Source organism: Triplophysa rosa, linkage group LG17 (assembly GCF_024868665.1).
Source record: "Triplophysa rosa linkage group LG17, Trosa_1v2, whole genome shotgun sequence".
Lineage (NCBI taxonomy): Eukaryota > Metazoa > Chordata > Actinopteri > Cypriniformes > Nemacheilidae > Triplophysa > Triplophysa rosa.
In genome coordinates, this window is record NC_079906.1 from 9951455 (window position 1) to 9974167 (window position 22713).

The 22713-nt window shown below is 39.8% G+C and overlaps 1 protein-coding gene across 1 annotated transcript in view; it reads right to left on the reverse strand.

Annotated features, from left to right (window-relative positions):
- Positions 1-79: 79 nt before the first annotated feature.
- aopep (aminopeptidase O (putative)) overlaps positions 80-22713 on the reverse strand; it is a 71169-nt gene continuing 48535 nt past the window's right edge. Inside the window, exons 14-17 of the mRNA XM_057356692.1 lie at positions 14545-14661; positions 6966-7052; positions 5091-5235; positions 80-629 (exon numbers count right to left, since the gene is read on the reverse strand). Coding sequence (XP_057212675.1) covers positions 5095-5235; positions 6966-7052; positions 14545-14661 — 345 coding nt within the window. The 3' untranslated portion in view covers positions 80-629; positions 5091-5094. The remainder of the gene's footprint in view (positions 630-5090; positions 5236-6965; positions 7053-14544; positions 14662-22713) is intronic.

Sequence of the window (22713 nt, forward strand, 5' to 3'; positions counted from 1 at the left end):
ATGTCATTTAATGGTAGACCAAGCTGCTTCTGCTATTTTAACTATAACCAACACATCTTAGTCAAAGTAGACACCTTAATTATTTTGATCAATATTGACTGTTTATTAAACAAACAACTTTTACAGCAATTCAAACACATTTTTTGCCTACAATGTTAGAAATTCCTCTTTGTGTCTGAATGTGTGTAAAACACTAACAGTGAGGATAAAGTTACATGTTTGGCTTGCAAACATGCGTCGGTAACACATATTTCTACCCCAAACGTTTTCTTTGTATCTGATGATACTGTAAGTCTGGGACCTGAGCAGCGGGTAAGGGAGTTCAGAGAATGCTGATGTCATCTTTACCAAGCTGCTTCAACACTTTTACATGTGATACACTAAATACAATTCAGCACTTATATTTGTTGCCATATTTGGTTTTGTTTTATTTTTTCTGACAATACAGATCTATGAAACCTTTACTTTGTTTGATGTGTTCTACTTTTACCAGAAATGCTTAACAGGGATTTATTGGGATTGTTTATTTGGTGTATTAGTTTATTTGACTCATTGAGTTCTCTGGACATCAGTAGTGACATTCAGTAGACTGAATCTGAGTTGAACCTGTGACTGGACCCCAGACGAACCTGTGAAAGAGATGATTCATGATCAAAATGTCTTAATGTTTGTTTATGAGCATTCATCTACTGATTTCTTGTCATCATAATCACTTGAAGGATCAATCCCAATAAATGAACAAAAAAGGAATCACCCAAACATGAAAATTCTTTCATGAATTACTCACGCTCAAGTTGTTCCAAACCTGTATAAATGTCTTTGTTCTGTTGAACACAAAGAAAGATATGCGGAAGAATGTTAGCCACTGACATTTCTGGGCATCATCGACTACCATAGTAGGAAAAATAATTATATATTTTTTTCGGTTCTGTTTCACACAAAAGAAGATATTTTGAGGAATTTAGAAAAGCAAAACGTTCAGGGGCACCTTTGACTAACAATTTCATTTTTTCTACTATGGTAGTCAATGATGCCCCAGAAATGTCAGTTGCTAACATTCTTCCAAGTATCTTTCTTTGTGTTCAACAGAACAAAGACATTTATCCATTTATCGTGCTTTGATCTACGTGTTGGTCTTTGGATCTGGAAGGGGGCCTGTGGACCAGACTCCTGTTCCTGCTGAACTGAGCCAGTGTTTCTACAGTACTGTAATCAGCTCAGTAGGCACGGGAGGCCAGGTCCATCTATCTTTCCCACATACTCGGCTCTGAGAGCTTGATGGAAGCTTCAGATACGGGATAATATGCTTCAGCTGAAGGTGCTTAGCACTTCATTTCCCACCAAATATCTCCTAATGACATTTTAAATACAGCATATGCAACTAATTCCATTTTTACTAGCCTTGGATGGTAATGCATCTTTAAACAGCTTCTAAATATAGTCATTTATGGCCGGCTTCATATTTAACTCGTACATCTGTCACGACTTAGAAGTCGGTCTGCTGGCAGAAACGGCCGCTGGTCGTCCGCTAACTCAATCTGTAGAGGTCCTTTTAAGCACAGTGCTTCCTGCCTCTGTTGCTGTCTTTCATATTCAACCCATCAAAGCTAAAAGCGGGTCTGTTTTTTGCAGCCCTTACATGCAGATGTTTTGGTCCAACACTGCTAGGACGAAGTTTTGTTTTGCTGCTCAAAAACCTCAGAGTGTTCACACAATCATAAATAAATTCTCAGTGTGATTGGAGGGATGTGCGAGCGCCATAAATGCAGAAAAGTGCTTTAATGACAAATGTCCTCGTGTGAAAAATAAGGGTATGAAAAACAAGAGGTGGCAGTTTGACTTGTTAGTATGGGCAAGTTTGTTTCTGCTTGTAGATGACAAATCTACACCATCTGGCTGCAAAAAAATTCTTTTCCATTTATGGTCATTCAGTCGTATTTGTGTGCTTCCATTAAATAAATCTGAGGCATTTTTGTTAATATTTTTAGTCTGTTTTGTAGTTTTTTATACAGTAACAGGGTTTTTCCTGGCTCAAAATGAGGCGGAGGTGGTGCCATCCTGATCTTGTACACACACACACACACACACACACGCACGCGCACACACACACACACACACACACACGTAGGCCTACCGTACCTTTAAGTGGCTTAACCAAAGTGACTTTGAGTTTGACATACTAAAAGTTCTAATAAAATTAGATAAAAATGACAATTATTATGTTATATAAAACATTACTTTTATTCAACCAAACAGAAATGTTTTTTTTAATCAAATAAAGCTTTTTTATCATTTTCAACTAACTTTTCAGCCCACAATACCCACTGAATTAACCAGTCTTTCTAAATGAGCAAAGCTCATTCACATCTTGCATTCTCTGTGGTTAACTTTAAATGATTCAAGGATCTCTTATATTCGCTAGTGACTGAAAAGTTCAATAGTTTAAATGAATCGGTTCAAATGAGTCATTCGTGTGCGAGTCGTTCTGAACACAATGTGCGTTCATACTGGCGAACTCGCTGCATACAGTATACGCTGATTCGACGATCCAACTGCACAGCTAAAGACATTACAATGATGTACGTCATGTTAATTTAATAAATTTCAAGAAATTAATCGTACTTGAATGCAAAACAAACAGCCGTGAAACACAGGCTGGCTCTTGTTCTGCAACTCTTTTTAGCGCCTCAGTGTGCTGATAACGAAACAGCGCCTCCACTGTAGCGTAATGTCGCAACTGCAGTTACAAATGACAGTCTGTTAAATGCACGCAGCATTTCTTGTGAAGACTCACAACATAATTTGGGCGAGAGCCTGAGGCGGCATGACATTTGACGGAGGCGGCCGCCTCCAATTTCTCTATGCAGGAAAAACCCTGAGTAAGCCTGTCGCATAACAGCATTTTTTCTGTAGTTATGTGTCACATGGCATGTGTGGCTCAGGTAACCATTATTATTTTAGCAAAACATTTTAACCAAAGACCTTCATGATAAAAACAGATGGCAAGAAAACGTTAGCTCCAAACTCGGACACCCCTACTAACTGTCTTCCATATATTAAGCTCTCATGCATTTCACATGTGAACAGTGTAATTATTACACTCTCTGCACTTTGTATCACCAGCAAGATGAAAGAACGAGTTAAAAGCACTTCCTCGGTTCCCCTGAGGTCTCTCTCTCCATCTGTCATGCTCTCATCAGGTGCAGAACTTAGCCACTGTGAACAAAGAGATAAATCACTGTTCACCAATCAGCTAAGCTCTGCACCTGCTCTGAGAGACTCTCCATGTGCCCGTTCCTTCACCCACGCCGTTCTCCGGCAGGCGAACGTTCGTGTCATCCCACTGGAGGCCCCGGAGAAAAGCCGTGTTGTCTTTTATTTTTATTTTGTCAAGCTGCGTTAAGACTGTGCCTCTGGTTGCCATAGCAGCCGTCCGAGCGGCGGTTGTGTGGTAATCCCTGGCAATGTGATTTTTATCTTAAGTCACAAATCAGCACGCCAGGAACCCACACAGCCAGCTACATGAAAGGCAAAACCTGCAGATCCTCTTGGACTCCTACGATTGAGCACGCTCCGCTGGGTTGGCGATATGTCCTCTCATTATCCCCATCAAGACCTCCGAACCCCGCTGCCCCCGACCCTCCCTGTGCTCTTATGAGAAGACGGTCAAATTTCAGCCCGGACACATTCCTCAAGAGTTCTCTTACACTTGGGACATATTTTTACTGCGTCGGATTGTAATCTGTAAACAGGGTGTAACTAAAAAGCTTGAACCATGGTTTTCATCATCTCAGAACTTTTAAAAGGCAATTCAATGAAAACGTCTGTCTGGATTCTTGTTTTTGTCCATCGGCTTTTCAATGCATCTTAAAGAGGAAAACGGGCACATAAGCACAACCGTTATTCACTTTTAATAGCTTTACGTGATGAGCTGCCTCGCTTGCTTCAGAACAACAGGTGCAACCTGCTATCGTCAGAATTTACCTCCCACGTTTAAAGGCACGCCTCAGTGTGTAGCGAAGAATTATTGACGGTGGCTAGACGATGACCTCTGAAGACGAGAAGTCTCTCTGAGAATGAAAATGCTGCATTAGCGCAGCACAAATCGCAGGACGATCATTCCGACGGGTGCGATTCATCCAAGTCAAGTGACAAAAACCACATCAGCTTGGAAAAGTCACCCGTCTCCTCCAAGTCCCAAAACAAATAAAACTGTCTTGTCGGCGAATTAAAAGCACCAAAAATGTTGGAGGGAGACGTCTAATGGATTTCTCCGGAGGCTGACAACCATTTAGCAGCTCTTCCGGTCGTGGTCTGTGTAACGTGCTGCTCGGTTAAACGGGATAATATCTTTGCATCAATACTTGTGAGCTTCAAATGGAGACAATGGCCCTCCCCTCATGGTTATCGCCATCTGTCTTGCACAGCTTTTAAGGGTGAGACAAAGTACAAATTGCCATGTGGACCCGGGGAATACCTCCATTGTGGATGACATGCTGGCGTGAAGGCAGGAATTTCACAGCGTGATGTGTAAACTTTAAGGTTAACCGTCGGGCGCAGGGACCCTTCTCTCTCTTAAAGCCGTTCGTAAAAAAAGATGCTGACACGTTTTGTTTCTCTTTTCGAGGAGCACAATCCAAATTCATCATAACACAAACAGATCTCAAAGAGCTTCCTGGAAAAGTGCAGAAGAAGCAGTTGGGAGCTCCTGGAAGAATGTGAATGTCGGGAGTGGATTTTTAATAATGTGGGAGGTAAAAACAAACCGTCTTTATGCCTTCTGCATCGCTATGGTCACAGTGGCTTCTAAAATAAGCAGCTCTTTCAAAGAACTTGCATAATATGAGATTTTATATCAAAGGTGTCCAGAAATATCCAAGTAATAGGATACACCATAACACAGATCTGTTGACAGTGAAAGTTGAGACGGCATGAGTTGACTGTGGAACCTTCTTTTATTTCCAAAGCTCTTTTGTAGTCCTAACCTGGCATTTTCATGTCAAATGTGGCCATGTTTATATTGAGTTTCAAAATATTGTACATGAAAAGTCATTTAACAAAAGGAAAAAGATACTCATAATGAGCCAAACCTGCTCAGAGGATCATTTCTTCCACAACGCTGCGTGCTGATTGGTCCATGTCATCTTTAATGATGGATAAGCAGCATCGTGCTAAAGCTTGCTGCCGAGCGTCTTCCTGGACCATCAACTCACCATATAAATACACACCCATGGCCTGTTATGCACACACACACACACACACATGCACACACACATGTCTGGTTTACTATCCCTGTGGGCACAGTCCATAGGTGTAATGAGTTGTATACTGTACAAACTGTATATTCTATGCCCTAAACCTAAAGATCATAGAACACTTTTTGCATTTTTTGATTTTTTAAAAATATTGTTCTGTACAATTTATAAGCTTTCTTGCCCATGGGGACCTCAATTTTGGTCCCCACGGTGACACGAGTCCTCATGTGTTGGTGTGCATTCAGGTTTAGGCCCCCACCGGGATATACAAACATGAACACACACACACACATTTTTGGACATCTTGCCATTTGAATCAGAAGGTATTAGTAAGATTGTGAATGGAGAACTGGTTCTTCTTCTAAACGGAATTATTCATAAAATGCAGGAACTAAAGCATTCACATGAAACTTAGTTCTTCTTATAGATGAACTCTACTATGCTACTATGGTATGTGTACTTGAGACCTGTGAAGTGTGTAGTCAAAGATGCAAATTAAGTGTAATACAAAAAACAATTTACATTATCGTTCAAGAGTTCTGAAACACTTGATTGAAATGATTCTCGTAGTCTTACAAATCATGTAATCTCAAGGTGGATATTTTTGGACTGGTTTCCCAGACAGGGTTTAAGACTAGTCCTAGACTAAAATAAATGTTAGAGTTGTCTAAACTGAAAACAGCTTGTACTGACATATCTTAAAATACATCAGTGCCATCGTTTTGTCCCCAAACGTACACCAGTAATGATTTTTTGTAAGGCATGTTTGTAAAAACAACTTAAATCTCCTAATTTAACTAAGGCCTGGTCCTGGTTTAATCTAATCACTGTCCGGGAAACCGCCCCTAAATGTTGTAGACAAGTATAATTGTGCCATATAATATACATATATATGTTTATAAATAATATACAGCTGCAGAAAAAAAATGAAGTGACCATTCCAAATTTTCATTCAAGCTGCATTTCTAGATGTATTGTGGTATTGTGGTATTGTGGTTATCACATAAAACATTTGTTTTTTACTTTTCCTAAATATTTAATACAAATATTAATGTTGTATTGCTTTAAAGTGAAAGTATTTGAGGTCTGAAAAATACAGAGCATTTTTTCTGCTATTTTGACTTCTGCAAATAGAAACAATATTTTTATTAGAAATTTGTGAGAAATATTGTTAGTAGTTTACAGAATGAAACAAAAATGACCATTTCACCTAAACACATACTTATAAATAGTAAATTCAGAAAAACTGAAAATAATTTTGAAATGGTCTCTTAATTTTGTTCTGCGGGTATGTATTAAAAATGTATATACATCATGTATATGAATTATAACTATAATCATATACTGTATTCATATAAATGCATATGTTAATAACTAATATAAATAATAAAAATACTTTTCTTTTTAAATGATTATGAAATACTCCTATAGCTACAATTGTGTTATTCTAGAATTTTAATGAGTTTCCTATTATTCTCTAATGTGAAGAAAAACTAAAGAATGAGTAAATGTTTCTACTCACAGTAATGTAGTGTACATACATTATAAAGTCGATGGCATAATATTGTTAGACTCAATTATTTGATGCTTCTTTAAAAACTAAGAATCATTAATCATTCAGAATGCCAAATTGTTAAGTAATCTAAACTGGAATTTCACAATTTTTCACCATTCCCATCATAATTTATAAATGTAAAATGAGTGATGAACCTGGTCATGGATCAGAAACTGCTCAACGTCTCTGTATGCCGCTGTGTATTTGTGCTTGACCACCAGTTCACACCAGCGATGTCTCACCTAATGAGAAAGAGAAAATGTGATTACAACAAGCACCTCTACAATAACATGAATCTAACATCACCACCTGCAAGAATCACGCATAAGAGGAAATCTGGTGAAGCGCATGACTGTGATACTTGTGTGATGAGGCAAGCGTGTCAGTGGATGTGTGTTCTCTGTTTATTTTACATTCTCTCTCTCTCTCTCTCTCTCTCTCTCTCTCTCTCTCTCTCTCTCTCTCTCTCTCTCTCTCTCTTTCGCCTGTCTTGTATAAATGGAGGCTGTGTTAGTGAAGCAGAGCGGGGAGATCTCTGACTGGCTCCGTCACCCTCTAGCACTCATTTGTGCTGTTCTTGTTGTCTGCCGTCGTTCAGTTCCTCCCACACGCAAACAGTGACATATAGACACGCTCCTGAACCCAGTGCTGGGATTTGCCCAAAACGTCTAGAAACCTTTGAAATATCACAATTGTCATCTAATTGATGTCATTTGCACACACACAAGAAATATTCTACAATATCTACGTTAAACTCTTTGATGTTACCCAGTAAGTCTATTTCTGAGTAACAGTCCATTGATAACACACATTCCTCTATGAGGGCGTAAAGACACCTTTGCTTTATGCATTTGAACCTGCTCTCTCTCTCCATCTCTTTTTGCTCAACGTGACATGGTGGGTTATACATCATAACTAAATTAGCATGACATTGATAAAACATTAATAAAATCGTTCTCTTTGTACAGCACCTCTCTCTCTATCTCTCTCCCCCTACACACACGGCGGGGGTTTAATTGAAGCCGAATGGGTGGGAGATCGCAGGGCCCGAAGGTGGCAGGCGGTTAATGATTAATAAAGTAAGATTGCGAGAGTGTGTGTACAAGTGTGAGAATGTTTGGTTTAAGACGAGGTGTGAACTAACTCAGAAACACAACAGGAAACGGAGCCTTCCGATTGCAAATCATCGTATATCGACCCAACGTGTTCAAATGTCATCACATGTTTAGTGACAATGGCATTTGAACTCCCCCCGTACTTGACTGCCGCTAGACCTTACTAGCTGCAAATATATTGGCATGACAAATAAATATTGGAATTTAAGATTTTAGCTGAAAAAATGCTAAACACACACACACAAAAACCCAGAATTCCCGGCAGGGTCACAGAACCGCCCGGAACCCACAGTGACGACAGTCCAGGCCACATGCTAAAAAACCCACACAGCTTTAATTAGCAGTATAGGCCAGGGCAGATCCACCACATACACACACAGAATAACAGACACAAGCAGAAGCACTGCGCACGCCCGTGCGTGTGGAAAGGTTACTCCAGGCAGGGTGTGGTAATAGCAGACTTGATGAAACAGTGGCTGTTGTGAATCTCCAATCTAAACTCCCACAACAGGAAGACATTTCGTTCACTCAGACAGTCTGACCTACATTAACCTCACCTCGGGACACTTGGGGAATTCAATCAACTTTGCACATAGCAACAGGTGTCTTACTCATTATAACTGATGGGAAGAAAAGATTTAAGCAGTGTGAGTGGAAAAACTGAATCGTCCGAATGTGGATCTGATGTCTTAAAGGAAAAGTTCGCACAAGTGACTTAAACATCCTCAAAAAAAGAAGTCGTACATTCCTGGACATACTATACAGCGGTGGAAATAATTTAGACCATTTCAAACTTATATTTGTTTTTTATTTCCCATTAAAAGGTATGTGTTTAATTATCTTTTTTGTTTAATTCTGTGAACTACTAACAATAATTCTCCCAAATTTCAAATCATTTTTTTTCTATTTGCATTTATTTGCAGAACATGAAAACTGGAGAAACCGGTCAAAATAACAGAGAAGATGCTCTGTATTATTTCAGACCTCAAATACTGCAAAGAAAACAAGCTCATATTCACTTTGAAGCAATACAACAGTACATGTATTTATGGAAACTTCAAAAATGATTTTTTTATGTGATAACCTTGATTTTTGTCACAGTTTTCATGGGTCTTGTCATGCTGTCAGTCTTTCACATTGCTGTCAGATGACTTTGTCACTCCTGAGGTTTGATTTTGTTGAAATTCAACAGACACTGGACTGGAATGGCCACGATACATCTAGAACTGCTGATTAAATGAAAATGGTCTCTAAATTTTGATGCGGCTGTATTTGCCATATTTGCTATTGTCCTATGACATACGAGTGTACAGGATGTATGCATATTGCCAACGTAGGATGCGGGGGCCAATGCCACATTATGGATGTGATGTGACAATGTTTTTCGTAAACCCACTACTTTTCTCATTTGACATTTTTCTTCACTTGGAAATACATCAAACTACTACATTAAAGACATTCGCTACTCCTGGATCAAGGGTAGTAGTTTGCGTTCATAATATTGCAATGTTATGTGCTTTGTATAGTCTCACCGGTGAATGAGGAGGCGTGGCTTTCGAAAGATCTCTTAAGGAAGGGTTGCGTCTTTTTTCATGCTTTGTTACTGCTAGCCTCTACGAAACTGACTACCCCTGCTTTAATGAGTGGTCAGTATGCCTCATCGGGTGACCCCTGGTGCCCATGCTAGATTAAAGTAACATGCCCCGGGCATCACCGATTACGCCATGCGTTCGTGGGAGCATTTCCGTGTGCATGTACATGTATGCCCGCAGTAATAAATTGTGGAATGTCCTGTGTAATTACTGCGTCTCTTGAGAGAGAGAGAGGGAGAGAGAGATGCTGGCAGGCACACTGCAGCTGTCCTGCCTCAGGGGTCTCCCCAGGAATGTAGCTCAACTCTGATCCCCTCCACAGCTGCTGGGTCTATACGGGGCATAGAGGAGGGCACGCCGACAAACTGACACACGTAATTTTAATTACAACATTAAAAACCTGTAACCGTGCACGCACAAGAGCATTTTCGAACCGTCACGTGCATGTGCTAATATACAAGAATGTGCCTTCTGAAGGAAGTTAAGCCAGGTTGGACACATGGTGGCATTATGCGCACACTGAGATTGATATAAAGACTAAAGCAGTCTTACATGGGCTTCCTGATGTAATAAATGGCAGGACCGCAGAGGCTCCATCATAACCAGAAATAATGGGGTCATTTATCACCAGTGATTCGATATTTCAGAATATGTCAGGAGCTCTAGCCTTTAAAAACCCACTAGTGTCGTAATGCTCAGGGTGGGTCACGCTGCCCCCCGTGCTGCACATGTGGACTATTAGTTTGTGGAGAATTAGTCGTTTAATTACGGTGCATTTGAAGTTATTTGGTTTACATTTTGATGTTGTTTTAATTAAGGGTAGGAAAACAGCAGGGACCGGGTGATATAATGCTATGTTGAGATCCGGGTCACGATCTGAAAATCATTTTTATGCAGTGTTTCCACACTCGCACGGTTGGATAAATGATGATCTTTTCACTCTCTTTCATCCGCGGTTGTTTGCTCAATTATGTTCGCTTAACTCCAAGTGTTAAGACTGTAAGCTAATGCTACTCTGGCCTCCATTGACTTCCACTGTATGGACACAAAAACCACATTTCTCAAAATATCTTCTTTTGTGTTCAACAGAAGAACAAGTCATATACAGATTTTCAATGATATGAGGGTGAATAAATGATGACAGCATTTTTACTTTTGGGTGAACTATCTCTTTAATACGCATTTTTAAAAATAAAATCACAATGAAACCTGGTAGTTATTGCATTTCATGCTGACGCAGTTGCACGCCGTTTACTATTGTTCGGTTTCCTCTGCAGAGGCCAATAAAAGGCTTTTTGTAATGAGTGGGTGTCACCATCAGGCATGTCATTAATCAGCCCATATTACGACTTATGTTTTTGTCCTGTATACGGCTTTAGGAACACATTTTGCAACCTCTCACTTTCGGGCTGATGGTCCGTGTGAACTTTGTGGCCGAGCTTTGAGGATAGCTGTGATATAATACGTTCTGTGTGCCTGACCGACAGATGGTACACACGCACGAGTCCTCACATGAAACGGCATACCACATCACGTAGCCCTCATGCTTTGCCTGTGCTCGCATGCCATACTCGGTACACACTACGTGCCAAGGAGTGAAAGAAAGAAGTGCTCTTCTCTCCTGACTGGCATACCTAATCTTACCGGAATCCATTCCAGATACTCTTCAAACACCTCTAAAACTCATACGCAGGGTTGTGAACTGACATATTGTGCAAGGGAATCTGAGCTGTACTTATTAATTAAACCTGTTCTGTGCCCCTAAATTCACCTTACAGTATAGTACAGAAGTTATCATCTTAGACCTTATCATCGCCTGACCTTAAGCCCATAGAAAATCTATGGGGTATTGTGAAGAGGAAGATGCGATATGCCAGACCCAACAATGCAGAAGAGCTGAAGGCCACTATCAGAGCAACCTGGGCTCTCATAACACCTGAGCAGTGCCACAGACTGATCCACTCCATGCCACGCCGCATTGCTGCAGTAATTCAGGCAAAAGGAGCCCCAACTAAGTATTGAGTGCTGTACATGCTCATACTTTTCATGTTCATACTTTTCAGTTGGCTAAGATTTCTAAAAATCCTTTCTTTGTATTGGTCTGAAGTAATATTCTAATTTTCTGAGATACTGAATTTGGGATTTTCATTAGTTGTCAGTTATAATCATCAAATTAAAAGAAATAAACATTTGAAATATATCAGTCTGTGTGTAATGAATGAATATAATATACAAGTTTCACTTTTTGAATGGAATTAGTGAAATAAATCAACTTTTTGATGATATTCTAATTATATGACCAGCACCTGTATATTTTATTACTTAGAGGTTGCTTTTTCATAGTTCTTGGTTGTTTCATTTAACAAAAAGAAAAAAAAATGGGACAATTGTTCAAATACATTGTTTGGAGAAGAATTAATGTTGATTGTAGAGGTAGAATAATCTGGGTTTGGTTCAATTTTAAGAGCAATGTTTGAGTTCATATCGAGATCTTCAACAGTATTGATTTTTCATTGCAGACTTGTCAAATCTCAGTTTACTTTGTGACATAGTTCAGATCTCTTGTCTTTGTTTTTTGGAAAAAATATCTGAGATGCTTGAGACTTACAATACACAAAAGTTTCCATTTGCACTATTTAATTTCATCAATCTCTGTTTAATTGAGATATTAAAGAAATTGGGAGTTGTGGATGGTTGCTATGGTGTTGCTATGCCGTTGCTAGGGATCCCTGGTTGGTTGCTAGAACATTGGTGGTCAGACTAGCCACCTTCACCGTCTCTATTACTGTGGGTCCTTAGATATGACAAGGGACCCTTCTTCAAATGTTTTATAATCCGCCAGACGAAAATGACTAGTCTTATCTCGTCCTAAAGTAATGGCGCACCTCTCGTCGACAAGCCACGTGAATTGAGGTATGATTGATGTCCATAGCTTAAGTAGTGCGGAACGAATTGTGCGCCACAGTTTATTTCTTAAGGTCAGGGCTTCGTACAAATCCACATCCCGAGCATGAGCAATACTAATAGTGATGCTTGCCTTAGCAAGCACCAGTAATTATGAAATATCCATAGAAAAGCCGTGATTCATTTTTGTGTGTGCGAACAACACCCAGTCAGGACCCGGGCAGACTAAGCGGCGCCAACCACACCTCTTTTTTTATTGTGACCTTAAAGCAATGTTCACGCAGAGCTAATAATTACACATGGCTAATAAGGATCGGCTTCTATTTTAAAACATGAACATTAGTTGTCAGCGTCAACTTATACGAGGAAAAAAGAACGCTAAATGGCCACTTCACTTCAGGGGGGTAAAAACGGCTCGCGGGGATGAGAATTAGTTCTGTCTGGAAGAAAAGATGACCGTCGGGGCCTGGGAGCAGAAGTGGGGAAAAAAGCAAGCGAGAGAGGTAGGATGGAGGGAGGAGCTTGTGGTAGTAATAACCTGATTTATTTTTAGAGGGCCCTTTGTTTTTCCTGGAAAGTCTTGATGAAAACCTCCCTTTGGGCCCCGGTTTGAAACTAACTGTGGTAGTCTGGGTCTGACTGTGGTCACCGTTCCGTACTATCTTACATCTTCTGTCCTGCCAAATAGTGCTTCATTTCAAAAGAACGTTGTTGTAGGTCACTGCTGCCCTGCCAAATTTTGCTCCCAAACAGAAGCTGGCCTCCTCTGGATTTAATAAGAATCACAAAGTGGCCTAATTGGCTGCCGGGACAGTAATTGAACCAGGAGGTAAATACCACAGAGGTTAGTGTTTGGTTAAAGACGTTTCTCAAAGTAAGAGTCTAAGGATGAAAACGTTCTTTATAATCAGATATCGTCTCTTGCTCTCTCCTGATGCGGCCAGGTAAGATGACGGTTCAGGGAATTTAAGGTGACATGATATTTTCGAAACCTCTCTATCTAGAACAGAATGATGAGATTACTTAAAATAAATGCAACCAAGTTATTGACTGGGGTAAAAAAGCAAATGTCAGCGGTATCTGTGTTACAGTATACAAACATACGAGAGCAACAAAATGATAAGAATGCTGGATTGGGTTTTTATTCAGCTGTTGCTAGAGATATGACAAATGAGTTCAGCCTGCACCTAGTCAATATTTGAATAGGTGGAGGAGGAAACAGCCAACAAAAGAAGGTCATAAAAGCACGTTTTTTGTGGAAACAATCAATTATGAAGATGCCATTCCTACTCAACGGCTACATACAGTATGAAAGTTTTTCTGCGCGATGTCAGCAAATGGATTATGTGCAAAAATAATGATTGTTTTCACTGAATGAAAGTCTGCCAATGGGTGGCAAACAGATAGTCCTGTCCTAAGAGACATGGTGGCTGGGTCAGGCAATGTTTTGATAGTTACAAATAGCTTACTTATGCTTGTCACTGCATATTAGACTAGGGTAAAGGCTAATTCACACTGATCCAACAAACGCATTTGTTGGCTCATTGTGAGTAAGAGTTTAGGATGTTGGTGTTTGTCGAGGTTTGCTGGTGTTTGTTAGATCAGTGTGAATAAGCCTTAAAAGAAAATATTTTCAAGACTACATTGATCACCTTTAGGAAATGAGTCAGTCTTCTGAACTACAACCACACTAATACAGAAAAAAATAATACAACACAATCTCAGCAATTCGCAACTATTTTACGAGGCGGCTAATTTGCGTGAATTCATACAATATCTTTCGTACGCTTTAATACGATTTGCTTTTGCTTCAGTGATTGTTAGGTTTAGGGGTGAGGTTAGGGGCGGGGCTTCAGTATTGCTTTTCTCCAATAATCGTACATTTTTGTATACGATTCACATCATAGACATTCATACGAATTAGCCGCCTCGTAAAATATTTACAAATATCCATGAGATCAGGCTGAATATTATAACGGCATCAAAGCTATAAACAGTTGTCTGTTTCTGAACTGATTTCACTAAAGATTCAACATACGTGATGAGACCACAAAACAGTAGACAAATATAGGCCTATGCAAATAGTTTTATATGTACTGTAACTATATAGGAGGGTTGTTTACCTCAGCATCTCGGGCCTGTAGATCATACACGGTATGGAGATGCCTTAGGCAGGAAAGGGTCAGCTTTGGTTCTTCCAAAAGAAACTCCAAAAGCAGGACCAACTGTTCTGGATTCAACTGAAACAGAACAAACATGAAAAAAACTATTAAGACACCATGTATTAAATATAAGTGATTTTACTTTCAATTACAGCTGCATAAAAAAATAGAGACCTTTCATCTCAAGTCATCCAACAGCAATGTGAAAGACTGACAGCATGACAAGACACATGAAAACTATGATAAAAATTAAGGTTATCACATAAAAAATATTTTTTATACTTTTCCTAAATACATTGCTTAAAAGTGAATATTTGCACTACTTGAAATATGAAATATTTTTGTTTGAAATTTGGTAGAGATATTGTTAGTAGTTCACAGAATAAAACAAAAATAATCCTTTTACCTAAACATATATTTATAAGTAGTAAATTCAGAAAAACGGAAAATGGTCTTTGAAATGGTCTCTTAATTTTTTCTGCGGTTGTATAACTTGATTGTATATAATCTGGAGGGAATTCACTATTTTGATTGTTAATTGCAGCAGACAATAAGTGCTGAGTTTTGTAAATTAGTATTCTGTGATAAATCCAATTTGCAAACAGAAGAGGTGTGTTTGCGATGACAAATACTGTATGACAAGGACTTACGCTATTTCAGCGTATTTAGTGCCTGTTTAAACTGGATTGCACATGCTCGGTGAATAAGTTTGGCGCCACAGGTGTTGATGAATGGTTACACCAGTTTACACTATACTTTTTACAAGTCTGAATCATAATCATAATAAAAGAGGCGATCCCACGCAATCTGCCAAATTAAGACAGACTTTAAGGAAACACTCCGGATGCCTTTAAAAATGACATTCACAAAAGGGTAAATCAATGCTCGATGCATCAGCACTCTCTTTGAAGAGTATCAGAGAGCCGAGCAGGATTAGTGAAGCACATATTGAGTACAAACTCAATGGTAAATGCATTCGGCGAGTGGAAATAACATATAGCCATATTACCCCTCCCTCCCATTGAATGTTGCTCTGATAATCTTTAGAATAAGAGGAAAATCACATTTCGCAAAAAAGTAAAGTCTGCATAATGGTTTACAGAGTACAGACAGCTAATGGAGGGAAGCAACACTTTGGGAATTAAGCTTTGGAAGATGCTTTAATGCCTTAATCTCATTTTGCAGTATGGAAATCAGGCCTAAACCAATTATTGCATGAAATGGTTACTATATTTACAAGGGATTGTGTTTTTTTTTCTTAACTTGCTTACTCTTGTCTTCACCCATCGTTCAGTTATTAAAATCTCACATTCCAAGTGAGAAGAATGATAGACAAGCAAGTCGTAACAGTTTTCAACAGGTCGACATGAAAAGCCTCATGTGCCGTGCGTTGCCATGAGATTATCAAAAAATTGTGCTGGCCTTTGAGGGAAACTACAGAACGTATGAGTCATCCTCATAATGCATGCGGACAAACATTCATAAAGGCACAAAGTGAGTCAGAGTGAAATTGTTAAGAATACAGCTGAGCTGAGAGCCCTTTTCATAATACAGTACTGTACAATTTAGCATCCCATTCATGTTTTTAGATCATTAGAAATACAAATCAGAAATATAACTACTGTGTAACATTATTAAAAAGTATCATCAGTAGTAACTTTATTCCACACTTGCTAGCCTTTGCTGAGTGATTTAATTTAGGCTACATTTGCAACACTACCACTTATTCTAGCATGTTATATTCAATTTATTTGTTGTACACGTTTTAATTAATAGTATTGTACTGTATATTGCAACATATTGCTAGAAAATAATACAACTTTCAAAATACTATATAAATGTAACCTGATAGAAAAATGAAAATGTAATACTCGCCGATACTAGATTTGTCCAGGGATAGCTGATTATTCAGAGTGCTATCTGCCGATACCGGTAGATTGGTGGTTAACTCGGATTAATTTAATTCTAAAGGTTAAATTAATATTTCTTAACTTCTGAATGTTATTAATTAATATAACGACTATTAATATTGAACATCAAATTGGTGGTGTTTCTAAACACTGGATATACACAGAGCACAAAACCATTGCATTTTCCTGTCCTCTTTGATTGACAGGATATACAGTAGGGCTGGGCGATATATACCGCGATTCACACTTATTATACATGTCTAAATCGATTCTGAAATTGCTTCTCGGGTTTATGCACAGCTCGTCCGTGAACTACGGCTCTTTGATCAGTAGGAAGTACTGCTCGATCTCACACAATCACTATGAGATCGAGTCGTTTATAACGTGCATTTGAAAAAGCAACACTCGTCAAACATCATCACTATAAATATACGCTATTATTCTGAAAATAGCTGAAAAGGTTTGAAGAACAGCGATAGAATATCACCATTGTCATTTCCTGGAACTGTGGCTGCATCCGAAATCGCCTACTTCCATACTATATAGTAGGCGAAAATGAGTATGAGTCATGAATAGTATGTCCGAAACCTCAGTATGCAAAAAAAGAGTAGGCGAGAAATACCCGGATGGTCTACTACTTCCGCCGAGATTCGTGTGTGTGTGGATCGGATGGACACTTATCTATCCCATGATGCCACGGGAGCTGAGCAACGGTCAAATTTCAAAAGTAAATCAAATAAATATAGCGGAAAACTTTAAGGCGGATGTCAGTTTTTAATGTAAGTGCCAATAAATGAATTTCTTGTGACTAAATTATGTTTTGATCAACGCTCACATTTAGGTTGTTGTTAATACGTCATGGGTCAAAGAGCATAAGGGTCACATGACCATAAAACATGGCGGACGCACTATGTCCGAAATGTATTTATACTACTCCCACTCATACTATATAGAACATACTGTAGGTACTTGTTCAAATTCAGTACGTACTGTCACAGTATGCAATTTCGGACGCAGCCTGTGTGTGTGTGTGTAAATCGTTCGTCTGTGTCCCATATTCGGAGTTTCTGTGCGAGAGCGCCCTCTGGCTTTCGGAAGTTGCGGCATTTAACCGTAATTCATTGAGGAAACTGAGCATAAGAATTGCACGATATATCGCCCAGCCCTAATATATCGTCCCTCATAATCGTCTGTTTTTAAACTATCAGCCGATAGCAGATAGTGTGAAAAATAGCTTTTATCACCAATACCGATTATCGGCCAATATATCGGTGCATCTGTAATATTTACTTTATTATCTGAAGGTTAAACACCTTATTTCACTTACCATTTCTTTGTACCCTATATGCAAAGTGCCTTAAATTAGATGGTGATTGTGTATGGATGGAGACCAAACTGAAAGTTCTCTCCTGTTGCTCTCATCTCAAACAGGGCCAGATAGAGAGTGAGGGAACTGGCAAGACTGATGTGGCTGGAGAAGGAGACAGGAAACGAGGAATGGTAAAGAGAGCATGAGACACGTAGACAGAAAGAAAGAGCGAGAGAGTGCTGGCAGAAAGAGTGATGTGGTAGGAGATGGGTGGTGGCAGGCCTGCTATTATTACTCCATTATCACATCAGGATCTGTAGAGCACTGATGCACAGTCTCCTCCCTTCTGTGCCACTTCCCTTTCTCTCTCCGGCCAAGCCCAGCACACACACACATACATAAAATGAACAACACACACGCCGCTGCTTAGCCTGAACATTTCTCATTCAAAGCTCCTACTGTTTGAAATAAATTACACTTAAAAATGCCTTATAATGAAATAAGCAACTATCTTTTTCATGAGCATTTTCAAATCACTACTTGCAGACGCAACTTTATCAACAAGTTGATCCGTTGAAATATCCTTCCCTAAAATGGTTAGGAAATTTAGGGCTGCACCCCGCCTAACCAAACTCAGTACTATATTTGTCTACATTACTGAAAGAAGGAACTATTTCACTCTTGACTGCTCTGTGGCCATTCAAGGCCTTCAGAGAATCAAAACTCGGGACAAAATAACCACGTCAAATAAAACCAAAATTATAGTAATTTGACCGTGAGAAACCCAATAAAATCGCCCGGCTTTGAAGAAAAAGCGGCAAGGGTCAACCGTTTTCCTCGCTCAGATCCTCTGTGAAGGTTTAATGCGGTGGAAAGAAAAGTTCTCACTTTCGCCCGATAAGAGGGTGCAGCGCCTCCGTCTGTTCTGTCATTAAGGGGGTATTCACAGGCCCACCCAAGATCATCGCATCCACCGCCTTTGAAAGCTGAGAGGAATTTAAAGTCATAAAAGACGAACGGGAGAGGAAAACCCTCCTCCACACTCAATTTGCCTCGAGGAATGTGCAATTGTTTCAGAACGGCAACAAAAACTTTTCCACGCGGGGGAACAATCAAGCCCGCTGTGCCGAGCTCCACAACAGGGCAGAAAATAAAGCGAGGTGATCGGCTATCTTGGGGAAACACCCTCTCGCAATACATCACTTGGTAAAAAGCGGAACGGGGTTTTCCATCACTTGGTTGCCATCCGGCGCATGGACCCGAAGACAGGTCAACAGAAGATTTCGATGTCAAGTACTGTATAGATAAAGGTTCAAGCGTGCTATATTTGGTAATGTCAGGTGTCTGTGTACCGATGGATCATGAGGGTGTTTGTAATGCACGAGAGAGAAAGCAGGAGGTAAGGGTGAGCATCTCGACTGCGAAAACAAACTCAAGCATACACACAGAGCGAGCAAAATAAAGTGGATTAACTATTTCTTTATCACACGTGCCACTGTGAGAAGTACGGATGTCCAGTCTACTGTAAGACTCCCTCCACATGCACTCGGGACCGAGCGTGTGTTTGGTTTTCCTCTGCTCTTTTTCATTTCTCCCCACTTGAAAGACTCTTTTCATGCCGTGTCCATTAAAGCCATGGAAAAGTCAGCAGCACGCAAATAAACAGAACAAGAAGCGTAATGAAAAATGATGTACTTTTAAATCAAGCTCGATTACTTGAGGAAAGCTTTCCTTTGCCCCATTTCAATCTACTCTGTTGTAGAGTATTCCGCAACAGACTATCCTTAATAACGTACTTCGTCGTCTCCAAAAACCCCATCAAAGGAAGTGAAAAAACAACATTCAGACTGTGTGCAGAGAAGAGAGAGAATGTTTCACTTCACCAACAGTCTCGATCTCCTAGAGTGGAAGAAAATAGCACGAGGACGGTGTGGTGGGTAAAGAACAGTGACTCATAGGTGCTGAGATTATGTTTCTGTTTGTGGAAAGTGAAAGACACACAGACACACCCTGTCACCGTTATTCCTCCACGAGCTACAGGCAAAGCAATGCTCGCATCTACGGCTGCTTTCTCCTGCCTTTAAAGCGACAGTTCGCCTGAAATATCCCAAATATTCTGTTTCCATTTGTACACACTAATGTCATTGCAAACCCATACTGTTTGACTTACTTTCATTCGTGGAACAAAATGTCCCTTTTCTTGAAAACATTTTTAGTATAGTACGTAAGTAGAAAAGGTTTTTTATATAATAAATAGGGACTGGTGACAGAAAGTACCATAAAAGCATGAAAGCTTGAAAATGACATAGAATAGCAACCAATACATTTTTTTGCACATTGAAGAAGAAATGAAGACATGCAGAAAGTTTGGACTAACATTAGGATGAATAAAATGAAATGTTTAGGTGATTTTGTTCACATCACCATGGAAAGATGAAGCTAAAAGAACCATTACTTTACTATTTTTGTGTCAAAAACCCTTATACATCCCCTTAAACATCTTATGGCAGCCTGTGCGTTCCTGTACAGGGGAAATTCCCATCATGTGGGACACAATTAGAGTAACAATGTTCAGACATGAGGTTTGACGACTGCATGACAGGTTGGAGAAAAAAAATCACAAAGGAAACCAGTGACATGTTCCACAAACACAGGAAAAAAGGCCAAATGTTTCATAACCTTCTGTTCTCTAAATGTGTGCGTTTCCAATGTCTGGAAAATGTCTAAAATAAGAATATTATCTACAGGTGCTTCGCTCTGTTAGTACCGACAGGACATTCATTATAACCACAGTGTTAACCATGGACATGGAGACGTGTATTTTTAGGTGCTGTGACCCATCCCTAATTCTTTTTGTCTGATTTTCTGTGCACTTCTGTTGCTGGGTGTCACAATTTAAATACAGTATGTTTCACTTCTCATGCTGTTATTTTTACATTAGTTAATGAATTGTCAAGCACATCTAATAGTTCTCACTACGAAACACATGGGATATGTGACAAATGCTTTAAACGGTGGAAAGTGTTCCTGCTCTCCTCCGGGGCCCCTGCATCCTGCCATTGTTATTGTGTTTCCATGGTAACGGTAAGAATATTAAATGAGGAACCTGAGACTGTAAAAGTTCGATACATATTCAAGAGTGATCTCTTCTGGACCGACTTCGCTCACATGTACAAAATGACAAAACTTTTGACTGAACATCTGGTCTTATGAGTGGCTTCTAGGACCCCAGTCCTGGTCTCATTAAACACTCAAAGACGTTTTGTGCTCGGAGGACACAAGTGCACTTATAAAAAGGACAAAGCAAAGCAATGAGTATAAAAAGTACAGTCAAATGGGTGCGTAAAAACTCGGAGACAGTCTGGTGTGCTGACGCGAATGAGGAGATTTGCTTTCATCTGCCACCGTCAAGCGAAAACCTTGGAAACCGAGATCGTCTCTGTGAAACCTCACGCCTTGTTGCCCTCAAAGCCCTGTGGAGGGTCCTGTGTGTCAGAATGCACGCCATTCACTCGCTGTTATTCTTGCACAAGCGTCTGTGCCTAAGTGGCATTATTAAAACACCAAGTGTGATTTCTGTGGCAGTTTTACTACTGCTGGGCTTTTTATGCTGTCTGGCCACAGCCTCGTAAAAACACACTACGGCATTGACGGCGGCGCAAAACCCCGCCCGGAATACTTGGGTTACGTTTGCCTTTTCTCTTGTTTTCTCTCCCGTATTATCTTTATCGAGCCTTCTTTCCCACCAGCAAAGTATGCCTCAGGGCGGACTTTCAATAGGGTCAAAGCCCCAGAGCAGATCTCAGGGTATCCACGCTATCGGTGGATGTTGAATGATGACACATGACACACGGCGGTGAACTCACGTTGGCTCTGTAGTTCAGGTCATATAAGCCTCTCGGTTTCAGTGGCATCGAGGTTCTCTCGTCGCCACGGGGAAGGCGAGACTTTTGTGAATTATAGATCATGTGAGGGAGGGTCTGCCCTTTAAATCCACAGCGCTGACTGTAATAGGAGCAAGAGTTTAACAGCTCTCAAACCTAATAGCAGTGAGGGCTATCATGGTATTAGATTTGAACAACGTTATTATCGTGGACAAAACAATCTCGGTGACAATGTTATCACGATATTTATTGCTATTTTCAGGAAATAAATCATTCAAATGAATCTCTAATTTTGAGGCAGAGCGAGAGAGAGAGAGTGTGTGTGTGTAACCATAGTGGCTCTTAAGACAAAACGTAAAATCACTGCAGAGTTATTTACTATATTATCATATGTGTAGAATGAACACAATATCAATGATCGTGGTTTTCAATATCACGATTATTGTCAATACCTGTATATTGCGACACCCCTAGCAACCAAAGCTTTTACCTTTTTTAACTTCAATGTTTTTTGGGGTTCCTGCTTTTTAATGGACAGAAATAATAAAAAGGAGACAGGAAATTAATGTGGGAACAGGATCGAGATACACTGTCCAGTCACGGCAGACGCCATATTTAATTTTAAGTGACAGGAGTACGGTCCATCCAAAAGGTTGTACTGTTTTTAGGGCATTGGTTACATACAATTTTCACAATGTTTTCACCTATTTAAAATGGTTTGTAAAGTAATTTTCTGTTCTGACTATATGAAAAAGATTATAACGTTCTGCCAGACTCAAACCTGCATCACCTGTATGAGCACCACAGCGCCGTAACCACAGCTCCAATAGCAACTACAATGTTAGCAAAGGACATTGGGTAAAAAACAATCAATAAATCCCCTTTTAGACGCTAGAACTCCCCTGTCCTTGTTCAAGGGGCAGCTCAAGGTGATAGACTCACTCCTTGTACGGTTTAGGCAGTCTCTGGTCTCAGATTATGTTGTCTGTGGGCTGGGCCCTCATAAGACAATGGAGTACAGAGAGAT